Source organism: Palaemon carinicauda, chromosome 27 (assembly GCF_036898095.1).
Source record: "Palaemon carinicauda isolate YSFRI2023 chromosome 27, ASM3689809v2, whole genome shotgun sequence".
Classification (NCBI taxonomy): domain Eukaryota; kingdom Metazoa; phylum Arthropoda; class Malacostraca; order Decapoda; family Palaemonidae; genus Palaemon; species Palaemon carinicauda.
Genome location: NC_090751.1, coordinates 32,391,362 through 32,410,709, shown reverse-complemented (window position 1 = coordinate 32,410,709; position 19,348 = coordinate 32,391,362). Strand labels below are relative to the sequence as shown.

Sequence of the window (19,348 nt, the reverse complement as noted above, 5' to 3'; positions counted from 1 at the left end):
ACACAAAAATAACATAGCTGATGAGTTTTAATATCAGAAAAGAGAGATGTGGAAACCCGCAAAAATAAATCAACATGTATATGACAGTGATAAATAGACATGGTAAACAATCAATAATGAAACCCGTAGGTAGAATTCAACAGATAGGAATAGTGGTAATCCAGCTTGGTAATCAAAAATGCAAAGGTAAAAATTCAATCATAGATATGAATATGAGCATGGTACAAAATCCCATCAGGGGATGATAGAGAGAACCAAGCAAAAGTAAATCCATAACAAGGATTTAACATAACAAAATAAAATCAGCTCGGGGATTTCAAGAGCAAGTGAAATCAAAACAATTTGTGAAATTGATCAATTGAATAGTAAAATAATACACCATAAGGGTGTATGGTAAACAAAACAGGTAGGAACAACAGGTAAGCCAGGCAGGAGGGAAAGAGGACAGAGCAATACGTTGTGATTAGGACTCAGTACCTTCAGGAGGAACTATATTCCCTGCAGCTACTGTGGCAAATCTAAGAGCTTCTAAAGGTTTTAGGTAGTGACGCTTGAAAACTTTAGGGGACTTCCAACCGGTATATTTTGAGAGCTCATCAAATTTCATATGGTGGAAATAATTAATTGAGGTAGCCACAGCTCGAATATCATGGACATGTGGGAATGATTGAGGATTAGCTTGTTTAATAAAATAAAGAATTTGTTGCCTGATTCCCTTAAGGGTAATAGTTCCTCCGTGTTCTCTAATAAATAAGGGCCCTGTGGTTGTAGTGAAAGTTCTACTAAGTAGAATTTCAGGGTGGTAACTGGACACAGGGATGGATCCCGAGGAAGTGAAACAATCTTCCAGGGAGACCACCTGTTTTGGGGGTCCTCCTTTTTAGCCAGGAAAACTTTGTTAGGGGAGAGAAGGACCTCACCCGAAGAGAGAAACTCTATATGACCTGGGTCTCTAGATAAGGCTGACAATTCTGAGATTCTGGAGCCAGAGGCGAGGCTCAAAAGAAAAAGTGACTTTCTTAATAATGCCATATAGTTACAGGATTCATTTGGGGTGTCAGAGGCTAGCTTAAGAACATCGTTCAAAAACCAGGAAACTGCGCTAGGGCGAGTTGAAGGTTTTAGTCTGGCACAAGCTCTCGGAATGGATGAGAAATATGAATCCGTTAGATCAATGTCAAAACCAATATGGAAGATCTTTTTCAAGGCTGACTTTATTGTAGTAATTGTATTGGCTGCCAGGCCTGATTCGAAGAGAGTTCTGAAGAATGTCACAGTTAGGTTCATCGTCGTTTGCTCAACTTGGGAATCTTTCAAGAACTTAGCTAATTTCTTGACAGCTGAGTCATATTGACGGAGAGTAGATTCCGTTTTGTCAGATTCCAGGAAAATAGTATTCAAAGGATCGATGTTTGCACCTCGTTGGGCTGCGAACTTCATGAAGTCCATAAAGTTAGGGCATTCAGAATCCTTGAGGAAGCGAACACATTGCGAGTTTGTACTGTCTGTGTTAGCACCGGATTGAGAATCCGCCGGGGGCGGAGACCTAGTTCTAGCAACAAGGGGAACCAATTGCTCTTGGGCCAGTTGGGGGCTACGAGAGCCACTTGACCTTTGAAGGATCTGAGTTTGTGCAGAACTTTCAGCAGGAGATTCACCGGAGGAAACAGATAAATCGTCTTCCAGGTATCCCAATCTAGAATCATAAAGTCCGTGGCATAAGCCTGAGGGTCCAGGTTGGGGGCTACGTAACAATCTAGTTTGCGATTGGATTCCGTCGCAAACAGATCCACCTGGAGACCCGGGACTTGAGATAGTATCCACTGGAAAGATCGATTGTCTAGTGACCATTCCGACTCTAGCGGAGTCGTCCGGGAAAGTGAGTCCGCTACCACATTCCGGACTCCTGCTAGATGGACTGCTGACAGGTGCCACTTGTGCATTGCCGCCATGGAGAAAATCTTCAACATGATGTGGTTTATTTGGGCTGATCTGGAGCCTCCTCTGTTGAGGCAGTGTCCTATGACTGCACTGTCGAGAACCAGTCTGATATGGAGATTCCTTGCTGGATCGAGACGTTTTAAAGTGAGGAAGACTGCCATGGCCTCTAGGATGTTGATGTGCATTTGTTGGAAGACCGGTGACCATAACCCTTGGACTTTCTTGTGTTGGGAGTAACCTCCCCACCCTGTTAAGGAGGCGTGTGTGTGAACGACGAGTCCCGGGACCGGATGTTGTAAGGGAACCGACTTGGAAAGATTCTTGATCTTCGTCCAAGGCTGCAGACTTTTTCTCAGGATTGGGGGAAGGCGGGCACGTCTGTCTCGGCATTTTGCGGTTGCTCTGGAGCGCCACACTCTGTTTATGTCCTTGAGTTTGGACCTTAGGACGATGTCTGTCACGGAGGCGAACTGTAAGGAACCTAGGATCCTCTCTTGGTTCCTTCTGGAGGTCAATTTTTCCCTGAGAAATTGTTTTGTATTCCTCGCTATCTCCTTGCTTTTGGCTTTGGGGAGGCACAGCGTATGGGAGCACAGGTCCCATTGTAGTCCCAGCCATTGAAACTTGGTCTCCGGGACCAGGCGGGATTTCTCGAGGTTGACTTGGAATCCCAGTTCTCGAAGGAAGGTGAGGACTTTGTTCGTTGCTATGCGGTAAGTCTGGGCATTGTCTGACCAGATTAGCCAATCGTCTAGATAGGCCACTACCTGTATCCCCTGAGTTCGAAGCTCTTTAATTACTGTCTCTGCTAGTTTGGTGAAGATTCTGGGTGCTATGTTGAGCCCGAATGGCATCACTTTGAATGCATAGGCTTGTTTGCCTAGCTTGAAGCCCAGAAAAGGACGAAAATGCCTTGCTATTGGAACGTGATAGTAGGCATCTGTAAGATCGATGGAGGTGGTGACGGCCCCGCGGGGAAGTAAGGTCCGCACCTGCGAGACGGTAAGCATATGGAATTTGTCGCAACGAATGAAGGAATTTAAACGAGACAGATCCAGGATTACTCTCCGTTTGTCTGAACCTTTCTTTGGCACGCTGAATAAGCGTCCTTGAAATATTAAGCGACGTATGCTTTGGATTGCATTCTTTAGTAGCAGATCTTTTGTGAAGGAACGTAGTTCTTCCGTTGAGATGATGCTGAACTTCCAATGGTCCCGAAATTTGCACAATCTCCCTCCTACCTGCAGTTTCTGAATGGTTGGAGGATGATTTGCCTCCTCTGCTTCCGCGGGAAGACTTGCCTCGGTGGTAACCCCTTCCGCCACCTCGGGCACGAAAGGCACCCCTGGAACCCGTGACGCTGGTAGCCACGGAAAGAGCCCTGAGACTCATAAGTGGGGTTAAAGGCGGGGGAGAAGGAAGTCGAGGCGATCTGAGACTGAGGGACCAGGACGTATTGTTCTTCTTGTGGCCCTTTGAGGTAGAAGGCTGGGGAACTTGAGGAGCAGGTTGGACTGAGACCGGTTGAACCATGAATTGGGAAGATTGGAAGCGCCTCAATCTCTTCCTACTTCGAATTGGGGTACTAGTAGGCTCATATTTCCTCTTTGAGACCAGTCCCCACCTAACCTTGAGGTTTTGGTTGGCTCTAGCTGCCTCGCTAAGGACCGAGTTAACTAAGTCCTCTGGGAAAAGATCCGGGCCCCAGACTGGAGCTTTGATGAGCCTATTAGGTTCGTGCCTAATCATGGCTTCGGATAGGACGTGTCGTCGACAACGGGTCCTGGCGTTTGCAAAATCATAGGCGTCAGCCATAAAGTTTTGCAAAAGCGACTTAGTGAGGACCTTAAGGAGGTCCTCCTCGTTGTAAGTGGCGACGGTCAATTCAGAAAGGGCAACTGAATTAAGGGATCTGCTAAGTCTACACCTCGACTCGAATTCCAATTTAATGAGAGACTCCGGGAGTTTGGGAAGCCGTTCGCTGAACTGCGTCGAGGCACAGTCCTGGCTCAACTTACCTACCGAGAAGGTAGCTGGGGCGTTCCGCCAACATTCATTGTCTCCCGGAAAGAGAAGGGAGGTTAAGTCGGTCTCCCTGAGTTGAGGTTAAGGCTTCTCTTCCTTGATAGCCTGAAAGACCGTCTCTATGATCTTGGTCGCACATGGGGTAGGGGTCTGGTCGTCGGCCACAAACATAGTATAAGAACTTTTGTAGGCCGTAATCATTGTGTTCAAGCAGTCCCACTCATTGAACACGGGGACCAAGACAGACTGTGCCTGTTCTTTAGGAAAAATAACAGTTTTCTTTGGGACCTTATCTAATCGAATTAGAGCCTCCTTTGTGAGGCGAGCGTAGCCGGGGAAGGGGAATTCAAGACCCGGCGGGTAGAATTCATAATCCATAAGAGGCCGGGTACCGAAACCTTCAATTGACAATATACCCTCCAAGAAGGGGGCATGCAATGCTAACCTCCAAGGGTTATTCTTATTGAAAGGAGGAAGCTTGGAGGCGTCGGGGATGGGGTATTGCTGTTGTGGCAGTGGCAGCCCCGAGTGCAGGAGTCCCTGAACTAGGCTCTCCATGGAAGCTATTCTCTCTTGTGATTGCTGCGTATGAGACGATAGCATCGACTCAAAACGAGCAAACATCTTCTCGGAAAAATTCACCGGGTTAAATGATTCCGTCGGGAGGGGGGAACAGGTGCTGGAACGAAGACTACTCCGTGAGAGATTGAGGGCACAGCAATTGGGTCTTGAGAGACTCTGGTGGAGGAAGATTTAGCCTTCAAAGATGATGATCTCTTAGACTTGTGGTCTTTGGAAGACTTGTGGGTCTTATATAAAGGCTTACGATGAGCCTTCACCTTGGGGGGAACAGGCCGGGAACTGACATCAGTCCCGGTTGTCCCCGGAAAACCTTAAAAAAAAAGAAGTGTTGTGAAATAGAAGAGAAAGCCGGGCTAGGGAGAGTAATCTTAGCCCGGGAACCACCTGACTCACCTACGTCCCTACCTGCGTTGGGATCATACAGAGACATGGGTTCCACATTGAGGTTGAGGGTAGCGACATCCTCAGTTAGGGTGCCGTCCGTCTCTTCTTGGTCCGGGGCCAGAAGAAGGGATTCGATCCTCTCGATGATAGGATCCGCCAACTCTTTGGGGACCGCAGCTGAAGTTTTAGCATGGGGGTAGAGGCGGGAACACCATTCCTCAGAGAGGATATAAGGCTGTTTGGCCTTCACGTTGCGGGCGAACCCGCCAATCCAGATCTTGAGGGTAGCCTGAGCTGTGTCTTTTTCAAGTTGGGTGCTCTGAAAGAGAACAGACTATTAGCGAGGGACATTTATGCCAAAGAAAAGTGGAGAAGTCCAAGGACTTCGTAGACACGAAGTGAAAGGCATGCGGGAAGTCCAGAGGACTGTGGCCTTAAAAATGATAATCGTGATTAATGTAAACCATCGAAATTAATCGTAACTCCCTACAAGTCTGTATTAATGAAAATGCACTCACCGAGTCAGATGTTAGAGTGGAGGTTATTGTGTAGCAGACTACACAATTGTCCGGATGCCAAACAGCTGAGTCATCCACTTGGACAGAGCAGTGGGCGTGCGAATGACACACGTCATGGCTGCAGGGTTGATGGAGGACAGTGGCACCTGCCGTCATCGCACAGCGTACAGTCTGTAAGATAAAAGATACATGAGCATCTTAAAGGAAAGAAAATTAGGGGCCCGGGGGGCCTGGGGTGCTTAAATTATATCAATATCATGATAAAAGATTTTATTTTGACTGTATTATGAATAAGAATAAGTCAGACCGTAACCGTGATCATATCATAAGAGGGAAGGGAAGGTCGAGAACTAGGATCGTATATATAATATATACAGTATATGTGATTAATATATAAAGTTAATCCAAGTAATAATGAGTAACGTTGGCTCCGGAGGCTCAACTAAACAATTCGACCAGATGGTAATGTATAAAAGCTATGTCCGGGGGTCCTGTAATGAAAGTCTTTATATATATATCTATATGAGGTCCGTGAGGTGCGGGACACCATAGAGGGGGAAGGGATCTTTAATGAGTCCGTGAAGTGCGGGACCGAGAGGGAGTAGCACGTACAAAACTGAATAAAATAATATAACATGACAAGGTACCACGGACTGAGCAGAAAACTTCCCGTCGACCGTTGGCCAAACGAGCGATGGAAAGAAAACAACTACGATCGGGTAGAGTAGTACAAAAAGTGTAAGTAATGTACGTTAATGCAAAATAATAGCAAGCCTCACAGATCGACGGGAACCGCCCGTACAAAGAGAGCAAAAGGCCCCGGGAGGGGAACATAACGCAACATAGTGACTCTAACTCGATATGGGAGAGAGAGAGGAAGGTAACCCTGGGGTGGGGTATCGGGCGGGAGGGAGGCTAGGAGTGGGGCGATAGCAGGTATACCAACCTGCCAGACCCACGATTGATATGATCACGTGGAAAGACTAAATAACACTTTAATAAACATAACACATGGTAAAATAAGATAGGAAGGCATGCTGGATGATAAAAATAATAAAATAATAATAAAAATAACGATACATCAATCGTAAAACAAACGAGGGAACGGACATGAGACAGGAGAAAACCAAGCCTAACAGCACTGGGAGTTAGGCAGGGCTACCAACATAACACAGAGTCAGTGAAGTGCCAACAAAATGAAAAACTAATATCTGACTCATGAAAGACCCTCGAGCTAATGCAAGAAAAACGAATGACGTTAATAATGAGAAGCATGTCCGTGGCGTGCTAACGTAAATCAATCCAAGAAATAATATTAATGGAATAGAAACGCCCGAAGGCGACCAGGCATGCCAACCTAACAAGAATACGCTAACGTATTTCGTAATAACTGTTATCGTAATAACAGGACATCAATATAATAAAATAATAAGGTGTGTGAACCGTGGATACCCAGAAAGTTCATTACGAGAAACAATCAGTATGGAGGACTCATTGTATAGCGTTAAGAACGACGAGAGAGAGAGAGGTAGGAGGAAGCCGAGCGCCATGAAAGACCCACGCGGGGTCGTGAAATATAAAACTGTCATAATATAAGCAAAAAAGGGGCAAGACCCCTTCCAAAATCTCAAAACTCATAGATCTGGTACTCAACTTAGATGGAGTGACGGTAGAGTCCGACATCTTGAGGTAAATCCAGGTAAAACCAGCGAAATTCACACACCGAGGCAAAATAAGTGTTGATAGCGCGTGCTATGAAAAGGAGTGACGTCACTGGCGTGGGATCGCTAGTAGTAGTAGGATGTTGAATGGCACATTGCTGTTCGGGGATATTGACAGGAGATATCTAAATGGTGCGAGGCCTCTGGTTGTGATTTATTCACGCGCCCCAGTATTATACCGACACCTTATTAAGGTGAGCGAGCTGGGTTCAACCTAGCATTCCTATACAAATTTTTCTCTGGTAAACTCATAGCAGTTTTTACCTTATAAATGATGTAAAAGGAGCATTTCACTGGGCGGCACGGGTCGGAGCCCAGAAATGATATTTCAAGACGGAGATCAGTAATACCATTTCTATGATCAGTGAATTTTTCTATCATCAAAGCAAAAATATTCTAATAATAAAATCACACAGTATCATATCCAGAAAAGTTTGCATATAAAAAAAAAAAAAAAAAAAAAAAGAGGCAAGACGACAAAGTATTGATTAACTTACCACAGCCCCAACTGTCTTGTCCAGTTCATCCCATGATGATGAGATATTGGAAGCTATGCCAGGAATGCTAGGGTCTTTGGCACATACTATAATGAGAACCCAAACAAAATAAAAATAGAATAAAATTATTTTTGTAATTAATGATTGAAACTAACCTTTAAATACAATTGTCTCCATATATCCCATAATCATACTAACCTTTTAAATTTTTAAAGATAAAGCCCATGTTACAAGAAGCATACATTTTTAACTAGCCTAAGACTGAAAAAAGAAAAAGAATAGGCATTAACTAAACCAAATAATTCACAGATTGCTAATCCCCATTAAAATATATGTGAAGTGATGAGTTCTACATTATCCTAAAGAAATCTTATATATATATATATATCATAAAAGGATAACATCAGATACATTTAATTCTACTCCAATTTTTATGTATTTTTTCCAAATTGGTAACAAATGTTCAACTCTAAGTGAATCATGGCTGCCAAAACAAAGGTAAGAAAGTTTTACTGTATATAAATATGATATTTTCATAATAAAATAAATTTTTGAATATAAATTACTTACCCGCTGGTTATATAAGAATGGCTAAAGTCCCTAGACGCCCGGCAGAAAATTCAAAATCTTGCGTCTATCGCAGATATGCCAGCTGTACACTAGTGCCCTCGTGGTATTCAGGAAGAACTATACCAAACCCTTCAGATCTTCCATGCCCCATGGTCTCTAGAGAGGAGGCGGGTGGGTTTTTAACTTATAAACTATAACCAGCGGGTAAGTATATTCAAAAATTTATTTTATAATGAAAGTATAATTTTTAAATATAAAACTTACCCCCTGGTTATATAAGAATGGCTGATTGACACCTTTGGTGGTGGGTCAGAGACAGCAACATAATTGGAAATTCACTTAAGAGTTACATAAACAACTTAGGAGGTTCTCATCTGATAAGGAAGCTGACTGCAATGATGCTCTGCCTCATTTTGCCTGTTATCCTTAGGAGATCCAGTGGTCCACCCAGGGGGCTAATGATCTCTAGCAGCTGTCAAATGGTGCTATAACCTGTAACATGACAGGACCTCAACTAATACCCTTGTTCCGAGCACACTCTAGGAACAAATTGACCACCTGACCAAACAATAGATTGCGGAAGATTGACGACCAATCTCCACATACAACCATAACTTTACAAGTTCCAAGAGATAGAAAAGGGTTTTAGGAAAAAAGGGAATGTAGTGGTAGATCATTCACCTACTATCGCATTCGCCGCTACGAATGGACCCAACGTATAACAGTCCTCATAGAGAGTCTGAACATGTTTTAAATAATGGGATGCGAATACAGACTTACTTCTCCAGAAAGTTGTATCCATCAAACTTTGCAGAGAACGGTTCTGTTTAAAATCCACTGAAGTCGCTACCGCTCTGACTTCATGCGTCTTCACCTTGAGAAGCCTCTGGTCTACCTCATCACACTGGGTGTGAGCCTCTCTAATTAAGAGCCTTATGAAAAAGGATAAGACGTTCTTTGATATGGGCAGTGAAGGTTTTCTAACTGCACACCATAGAGCGTCTGAGTCGCCTCTAAAACTCTTAGTTCTGTTCAAATAGAATCTTAATGCTCTTACAGGGCAGAGCACTTTCTCCACCTCCTCCCCCACCACATCATAGAGGTTAGGAATCTCAAAAGACTTCGGCCAAGGACGGGAAGGCTTTTCATTCTTGGCCATAAATCCCAACTGTAAGGAACAAATGGCTTTCCCATCTCGGAAACCAATGTTCCTGCTTAAGGCGTGAACTTCACTAACCCTTTTAGCAGTGGCTAAGCTAACCAGAAACAGAGTATGCAAGGTTAGATCCTTAAAAGAGGCTGAGTGTAAAGGTTCAATTCTGTCACTCATGAGATATTTAAGAACCACGTCCAGGTTCCAGACAAGCGATTCTGGTTGTCTCTTCTTTGAGGTATCAAAAGACTTGAACAAATCCTGCAAGTCCTTATTGTTGGAAAGGTCCAAGTTCCTGTGTCTAAAGACCGTCGCTAACATACTTCTGTAACCTTTGATTGTAGAGGACGAGAAGTTATGCTTATTTCTGAGGTAGGTCTAGAGGTACTGGATGAAGAAACCGAATTAGCTCTACACCATTCTCTGATTAATTCCCACTTGGACTGATACACCTTGATGGTAGAAGACCTCCTTGCTCTCGGTATAGCCTTGGCTGCCTTCTTCGAAAAGCCTCTAGATCTAGCGAGTTTTTCGATAGTCTGAAGGCAGTCAGATGTAGAGCTCGGAGGTTTAGATGGTTTCGTGCCAAGTGAGGTTGTCTGAGAAGATCTGGTCTTAAGGGAAGGCTTCTCGGGGCATCTACCATCCATTCCAGTACCTCTGGAAACCAGCTTCTAGATGGCCAGATCGGAGCTATTAGAGTCATCCTGGTTCCTTCGTGCGACACGAACTTCTGCATCACCTTGTATAGAATCTTGAACGGTGGGAATGCATACACCTCCATGTGTGACCAATTCGTTAGGAAAGCGTCTATGTGCATGGCCTCGGGATCCAGTACCGGTGAGCAGTAGCACTCCAGTCTCTTCGTCTTTGCGGTTGCAAAAAGATCTACGAGAGGACGACCCCATAACTGCCAGACTCTTGCAGACCTCTGGGTGCAACATCCATTCCGTGGGGAGAACCTGATCTCTCCTGCTGAGTCTGTCCGAATAAAACGAGTCAATAATGTCACTTTCCTTTCCTTTGCCCATACAAGAAAAGGTCTCGCTATCTCCTACAGAGATCATGAGTGGGTTCCGCCTTGCTTCACTATATAGGCTAGAGCTGTGGTGCTGTCCGCATTGATTTGGACCACTTTGCCCAGGATCTGCTCCTCGAAGCCTTTGAGGGCCAGATGTACTGCCAAAGCTCCTTTTGGTTTATGTGGAGAGTTTTTTGCTCTACCGTCCACAGGCCCGAGAGCTCCTTCTTCTTTAATGTCGCTCCCCATCCTGAGTTTGAGGCGTCGGAAAACAACACGAGGTCTGGGCTCTTCTGATTCAACGACAGGCCTTCCTGCAGTCTGTGTTCGTTGTTCCACCAATGAAGATGTGTTTTTATGGAAGTCATGATGGGAATGCTTTCCCTGTCAAGACTGTCCCCTTTCTTCCAATGCCAATTGAGGTGAAACTGAAGGGGGCATAAATGTAACCTCCCCAGAGACACAAACTTCTCCAATGATGAGAGAGTCCCCAGAAGGCTCATCCATTCCCTCACTGAACTGACGTCCTTCTTTATAAAAGCTCGAAGTTTTATGAGTGCTGTTTGGATCCTTACAGGCGATAGAAAAGCCTGAAAGCTCTGACTCTGAATCTCCATCCCCAAATAAAGAATCTTCTGGGATGGAGTCAGCTGTGATTTCTTCTAACTCACTAGGAGTCCTAGTTCCTTCGTCAATTCCAATGTCACTCTCAGGTCCTTCAAACAGCAATCGGCTGAGGTGGCTTTTATAAGCCAATCGTCCAGGTACAGGGAGGCCCTGATTCTCCTTGAATGCAGCATGCTTACAACATTTAGCATGATTTTGGTGAACAACAGAGGAGCTGTGCTGAGACCGAAACATAAGGCTCTGAACTGGAAGACCTTGTTTCCATACATAAAATTCAGATAACGCCTGCAGCTGGGGTGTATTGGAATATGGAAGTAGGCGTCTTGGAGATCTAATGAGACCATCCAATCGCCTTACCGCTTCCAGAACCCTCTTCTGTGTTTCCATGGTAAACTTAATGTTCTGGACATAGCCATTGAGAACACTTATGTCCAGAACTGCTCTCCATTCTCCGGAACTCTTGGGTACCAAGAATAGCCAGTTGTAAAACCCCGGTGATGTTAAATCCTGTACCCTCTCTATCGCTCGCTTCTCCAGTAACAGAGACATCTGAAGCAGCATGGCCTGCCTCTTTGGCCCCTCCCTGTATCTAGGCGAAAGATCCACCTGATCTGTGACTAGTGGAGGATTTGATAAGAATGGGATCTTGTATCCCTCATTCAACACTAGGACGGACCAAGGGTCCGCTTCATTCTTCTCCCAGGCCTTCCAGAAGTAATTCAGCCTGGCACCTACTGCTGTCTGAAGGATAGGGCAGTCAGACTCTACCTCGGCCAGTCTTGGTTCCTCTCTTCTTAGGTTTCCTCCTGTCGGACCTGAAGGAACCCCTTCCGGTAGGCTTACCACGAAAGGGCTGAGAGGGTCGTACCCCAGAAGTACCTTCTTTTGGTTTATGGGACAAAAAAGAAGGCAGAACTTTCCTGGCCGTATTAGCCACTAGATCATGCGTAGCCTTTTGGGTTAGAGCAGTGGCAGTTTCCCCTACCAACTCTTGTGGGAATAAAGTAGAGGACAGTGGAGAGAATAGCAATTCCGATCTCTTGTAAGGGGAAACTCCCGCTGAGAGTAAGGAACACACAGTGGCCCTCTTCTTAATCACTCCAGCCGTGAAAAGAGCAGCCAACTCGTTAGAGCCATCCCTAACTCCATTGTCCATACAGGACATCAAATGAATGAGACTGCTAGTGTCTGCGCCTTTCATTTCAGAGACCTTTTTCCCTAGGGCTCCCAAAGACCAATCTAAATACTTAAAAACTTCAAAGGCCCTGAACATGCCTTTAAGTAGATGATCAAACTCTGTCATAGACCACCACACTTTCGTTTTCCTCAAGGCCAGACGACAAGAGGAGTCCACAAGGCTCGAGAAATCTCCCTGGGCAGAGGCAGGAACTCCCAAGCCCAGAACTTCCCCTGTCTCATACCAAATGCTGGATTTGGAAGCCAATCTTGCGGGAGGAAAGGCAAAGCCTGTTTTGCCAAGAGTCCTCTTTGATTCCATCCAAGTTCCCATCAGTTTCAAGGCTCTTTTAGAAGAGTGTGAGAGCACCATCTTAGTAAAAAGAGGCACTTTAGTAGCCTTCCCCAAGGTAAAAAGAGGCACTTTAGTAGCCTTCCCCAAGGTAAATTCCGATGAGGGAGAACGTGGAGCCACAGGAGCAAAGTGGTCTGGAAAGAGTCCCGTGAAAATCAACATTCATTTTTTGAGATCCACTGAATGTTGAGGAAGTTTCTCTTCTTCCTCTTCCGAAATAGCTTCCAACGGTTCGTCCAGGTCAGAAACCTCCTCTGGTTCTTCTTCTGGCAGTGCAGCTGTTGCTGCAGCCTGAACCGAGGAGTCAGTGTCAAAATGAGAACGTTTGCGATGTTCAACATCTATCGGGCGATCAAAAGTTTTCCATTTAAAATCGCATTCAGTTTGGGAAACAGCATCCAACTGAAATGGGGTGGTCGAGGTTGACTGATGTGTGACGCCACGAATGGACTAACGCTCGGCGTCAAGGGTCAACTGACGTGAGCCGTCGCGTGGACGCCTAGCGTCCCCTTGCTGTTGACGCTGATGCTGACACTCTATGCCGTCATGAGACAACTGACGTGAGCTGTCGCATGGATGCCTAGCGTTTGCTTGCTGTTGATGCTGACGCTCCGTCGCATCATGAGAAGACTGCCGAGAGCCGTCATGGTGACGCGTTGCGTCCACTTGCTGCCGCTGCCGTTCCGCATCGCGTTCATTACCATCCAGTCCTAGATGAACGTCAACGCTTTTGGAAGAAAAACGTTCAGAGGTTGATTTTTGTTTAGCAACAGCTCCCTGACGTGACTCATCCACCTCATCCTGCTGTTGAACACTGCGGTTGAGAGATCGCCTAGGCGATAACGCGTCAGTGCCAGAGACAACAGGCCGCCTGTGCGACAACGGGTCCGAAGACTGATGCCCAACCGCACTGCTAACCGCAGGTTGATAAGACCGCATCAACGACGAGAGCTGCTGTTTCATACCCAAAAGCATAGACCACTTAGGATCGCTGCTATGCGATACATTAGACTCCTTTTCTAATGAGAAATTGCCTTCTACCTCGCTATCAAATCGCTTCCCAATTTCGGGCGACGAAAGCCAGTCTGATGGAAGCGGCGGTGCATGAACCGTCACATCAGAAACAGGCATCAGTTCTGAATCAGACTGTATCACATCGACGTCTACAACAGGACCTCTGTCAGAGCGTTTCGCAGGCGTGCAACCGTCAGGCGAATGAAAACGCTCAGGCGTATCCCAGGTACTACAGCCTCGTCGACGCGGAGGCAATTTGTGTCGCTGAACGACCGCGTGAGACTTCCTTTTAAGCGATATGAAAGCGTGACGCCAGGTCTCGCTATACGAACCTTCATCCGAGGAAGGTGACAACGCACCAACCTCATCTTTTCTATGATGAGGGTGAGCAACCTGTGTTACGACAGCAGGAACGCTCAAGGGGACGTCTGCACAATTGATGAAGCCTCTCGTTCCCTTTTGCCATCCGACATTACTTCTCCCATGGGTTCGGGAGCTTGAAAGAGGTCGTAGGCTGGGTGAACGACAGGATCGTGCAGACGCACCCTCCACAACACTAAACACATTTGAAACACTTTTCACATTTGGTTGGTCGCCCGTGCGACCACTTTTCAGCACATTGATCTCTGACAGGATCTAATTTTTGTCTGCAGCTAAAGATTCGACTCTTTCACCGAGAGCCTGAATCACAGTTAACATATCCTTCATAGAAGGTTCTTTCGGTTGTTGATCTACCACTACGGGGGAAGGAATAGGATCAATGACATTTAGGTAAGGACAAATCAACAGAACGAGACGAACTGTGCCTAACCCTGTCCCTCTCTAATCTTTTAATGTAACGTTCATATGTTACCCACTCGCTATCGGTTAACAAAATGCATTCATCACACCGATCCCCAAAAGAACAAGATTTTTCCCTACATTTAATACAAATACTATGAAAGTCCACAGAAGCCTTAGGAAGCCAAGTACGACAACCTTTAGCAGACTTCCGAATTACAGGGGAGGAGTCGGACATATTGAATTGGTAAGAGAGAAACCAAAAACATAAACAAAGGTTAAATTACATAAATTAACCCCAAAATAAAAGAATTTCGAGAATAAATGGAAAGGAAAACAATTATGTGAAAGCCCTAACTCAAAAAACGGAGTACATCACCAAATAACCGTCTAAAACAGAGTAAGTTTCGAGAGAATTTCCAATAGTTCCAGCCAGCAATGGCGGCAGAGAAGATCTGAAGGGTTTGGTACAGTTCAACCTGAATACCGCGAGGGCGCTAGTGCACACCTTGCATATCTGCGATAGCCGCGAGGTTTTGAGTTTTCTGCCGGGCGTCTAGGGACTTTAGCCATTCTTATATAATCAGCAGGTAAGTTTTATATTTAAAAAAGGTGTACATTACATAGGGCCTACATCTATAACAAAACCCTCTGGGAGAGCTCTGCAAAATTTAAAAAGGCAAAATTCAGTAATTAGATTTAATTATAGAATGATATAAGTCAGCCTAATAATAAACTTTTAACACTACATAATATGGTAATATTACATCAGGGAAATTCTCAGTCTCATGGACATTTTCTGATGTTTTGTAATGAATATTAAAAGTTAAAGACAAAAAAAATAAAACTTGTTACTTACCATCCATGCAAAAAAATTCTGGGTCTAGTGTAGTCCATCCTGTTGTAGTAGCAGTAATGGAGGTCTTGTTGTTGCCTGTTTTTGTTAACTGGCCTTCTGGGCAAACAAATGTTAAAGTTTGATTGACCAAGTAAGGAGTAATGTTCTCCTCTATGGAATAATTACCTGAAGGAAGAGGTGGTAAAACAGGCACAACTGGAAAGAAAATATATAAATCCTCAATGATATACAGTATAATCTTTTTCAGCATCAGAGTGTCTCATCTAACATGGGGTGGCTTCTGGGAAAAATAAGACATTGGTCACTGCCACACAAAACAGTGCACTTTAGGTATTACCATTCAGTCATCACTCACACTAAAAGCTAAATCACAAATGAAACTCGAGCAGAAGTACTATTACTTTGCTTTGAATACCCTATACACACACTACTACAGTATATACCTCTATTTTGCATGCAAGGTTGAACTTCCTGGATATTGAATCCCTTTCTTTCCTTTAACTCTTCCTTACCATCCTTCCAACACTTTATAACTTACCTTCTCTCATTGTACATACTTTTCACAAGCAAATAGTACTTCCTTCTATCGATTATTACAGATTTTTTACCTACATAAGCCTTCCTACACTTCTGTGTAGGCGATGTTAAAGTTTCTTACCCCTTTATTTTCATGATACACATAATTGGCAAGCAATGCATATCAACAGCTTGTACTTTTTTACTTCCATTCTCAGCTTATTTGAGATCCTTACATTTTTCAATGAAGGCATAACAATCTCTTCATATTAAACACACCAGCTTCCACAGACCATCTAAGTCTCTCTCCAATCTTGTGCACACACTCACACTCAGCTACCTTCTTGTTTCAACTGTTCTTTGACCCACATTTTCTCTCATCCTTGTGTTGGCTGTTGTATTTACCCCAAAATACTTATATGAATAATGTTTCTATTCTCTCACCATCCATATTAATAATCATTACTATACCTTCCTGTGTTCACTTAAAAATTAATGAGAAAATTATTCAAATATTTACTCATGTTGAATGAACTGACAGCCTATTTAAAAAAAGATTTCTAGCATTTCACTCTGTTGTCGTAGATTGCATGCCTTGTGTAACCAGATGGGAGGCTCTTAGACTTGTGGTCAAAACCCCCAAAATTTCTCGGTATGATAATCCCAAATTCCAAATACCCTAACATTACTGTCATAAGTTATACAGTTTGTTTAGGAATTCCATTTTTCATATGGGCCTATTATTCATCTGTAGTTTACTTTGCAACTAAAGGATGGTTTAAGCTTTACACATTTTGTTAAGTTCTTGTTTCCTAACTTCTCCCTTTGTAAAACATGTTTGCTGGCACTTTATCAACTAAAGGCTAGGTGCAAAGCTTCTTAGCTTATATTAGTAACCTTCTGTAATTGAACTTTTTCCTGTAAAAACAAATAATAATGTTAATGAAAATCTCAAGTTTTAATATGATCACTTTCTACCTTACTGTATACAGTGACAAGTTTGTATTTTACATTTTAATCAGTTTTGGCAACCTCTTGTGATATTTTTAAAATCTTTTAGTTTAATGTATTACACCAGGTTTCTACTAGGATTTTCCAACATTTATACTAATGTATCCTTTTTCCTTAATATCCCTTACTTTGGGCATGAAAATAAATGTTGTGTTATCATCATCATCTTTGCAAAGGACACAACTCGTGTAAGTCGATTTGGAAGGACAGAGACAGGTTCTTTGTGAATACCCGGAACATGGTCTCGGTCGGATAAAGTGAGGTTAGGGACTCCACGGAGGTAATGGAGTGGAGAGACCTAGCCAACCTATTCCGTGCCTCAAACTCAGTCTTGAGAAGAATATCTGGTAATTTAGGAAGCTTCTCGGAGAACAGATTAGAGGCACAGTCTGGGTCTAACTTCCCTACTGTGAAAGTAGCGGGGGCATCATCCCAGATAGTAACGGTACTCGGAATGAGCATGGAGGTGGGATCGGTCTCTTTAAGAGCCGGCATGGCAGAACCTTCTTTGATAGCCTGAAAAGTAAGAGCTGCCACTTTATCTGTAATAGGCAAGGTAATAACTGGAGAAGCTGTAAATATGGTGTAGGCTCCTTTGTGTGAGGTGAGCTTGGAATTAGTGCACCCCCAGTCTGACAACGTCCTGGCCCAGAAAGCTTGGGCCTGCTCTTTAGGGAATATTACCGTTTCCTTCGGTACCTTGTCTAACCTAACCAAGGCATGTTCTTTCAATCGGACGAAGCCGCTGAATGGGAATTCTAGTCCCGGAGGGTAAAATTCTAAGTCCTCTAGAGGACGGGTGCCTATGCCCTCTAGAGTTATGGCACCATCAATATATGGAGCATGTAAGGCAAACCTCCAAGGGTTGTTTTTCTCGAAGGGAGGTAACTTCGATGCGTCCGGGGCTGAAGGAGGGGGCATCTGAGTTCCGGAACGGATGAGACTTGCCACCATATCTTTGAGCTCCATCATAGCTCCTCGGTCTGCCCTAGACTGTTGAAGATATTGTTGTATCTGTTCTTTCACAATATCCCTGACCATGGCGGTGGATAAAGGGGGCTCCCGAGCCTGATCCTCTAACGAAGCCCTGGACTTAGTGGACTTTGACTTCTTAGGAGTCACGGTTTTAGGTATAGTAATATGAACATCAGGATCCTTTGAGGGTCCCGCAACCGGTGACACTGATAATGGCAAAGCTGAAGGCTTAAAGGTACGTAGTGGCTTCACCTGGGGTCGTACAGGAACGGAGGGACCTCGAGGAGAAGCCGTAGGTTTATCAAAGCCGTGAAAGGAAGTAGTAGAGGAAGGAGTGTGGGTTGAAAGGGGGTCCACCAACTCAACACCACCTACCTGCTTATCCATGGGTTCCTCGTCCAGACCTAGGTAGGGCTCGGCCTCCGTCACTAAAACCTCTTCCTCAGTTAGAATGATTGCTCTAACCACTTCAATTAACGGGCCGCTGTCTCCGGTGGAAATGCTGCAGTAGTAGAGCCTGGGAATAGGCGAGAAGCCATGTCTCCATCAAGGAGATAGAGTGCGCCAGCCGGCGCATTCCTCCCAAACCCTGACACCCAAGGCCGGAGAGTAGCTCTCGCCTCCCTGAGAGATTCATCATCAGCCTGAAAGAGGAGAGAGGGAATTAATGATGAAGCCAAAACTGAAGTCAATATATAAAGAGCAATTAATTCTTCGCAAAGGATATTAACAGGGACACTAGAACCAACTTACCTCCTCGCTCAGGAGTAGGGCTGACAGCTCATAGCAGAGCATGCATGACTCCGGAAACCATATCGTATAGGGGGCTTGTCCCGGTTCCCGAGAGAAGGATATGGCGCAATGGGCATGGGCCCGGCATAGATCATGGCCCATGGGATCAGTAAAGGCAGCGGAGCAGCCCCTGGCAGTGCAGCGGACTTTCTGTAAAAAGAAAGAAGACATAAGTCTGGATGTTCCTTGAGATTCTTGTCATTGACTTATGAATCAGAAACACTTAAATCTTAATTATGTGTGAGTATGGTAGTAGCTAACACCTTAATAAATTAAGAAATTATAATAGAAACCAGTAACCACGTAGCATGAATCTCTAAACTTCATTGGTATCACACTGTTAACTCCGGTTCTGGACTCCTGCTTGATCTCTGTTTTTACCGGAGGTCCGGTAGCAAAGGCCCGTCATCGTGATATCGTGACCGTCTCCGGTACGATAACATTAACCTCAATGAATGAGTTATCTCCAGTGAAGCCGGAGATACAATGAAAACGGGGGCCTTAACGGTGTAATTGTGATCAAACATGACAAAGGTTCGTGTGTAAAAGGCTTCAGCCGGAGTCCGAGTGCCGGATTTCACCGTTGCACTCCAAAAATCTGCTCTGGAACGATAACTAGTTCTCACCCAATGAGTATCCATTATAGCGGAGCATAACTCAAGGCGGAGCCAAGCATAACTCAAGGCGGAGCTAAGCATAACTCAAGGTATAAAACGACCCCAATTAATGACTCATAAACTAACGTACCTAATAATAGTGCTAGCTATATTAACAGTAACCACATCAATAAATCGTTTATAATATTAAACGTACTATCATCAATTCTGATAC

The 19,348-nt window shown here is 44.4% G+C and overlaps 1 protein-coding gene across 1 annotated transcript in view; it reads right to left on the bottom strand.

Annotated features, from left to right (window-relative positions):
* The window catches only part of LOC137620654 (uncharacterized), a 452,540-nt gene that overhangs the window by 34,982 nt on the left and 398,210 nt on the right, over positions 1-19,348 (bottom strand). Inside the window, exons 26-27 of the mRNA XM_068350990.1 lie at positions 15,224-15,418; positions 7,669-7,754 (exon numbers count right to left, since the gene is read on the bottom strand). Coding sequence (XP_068207091.1) covers positions 7,669-7,754; positions 15,224-15,418 — 281 coding nt within the window. The remainder of the gene's footprint in view (positions 1-7,668; positions 7,755-15,223; positions 15,419-19,348) is intronic.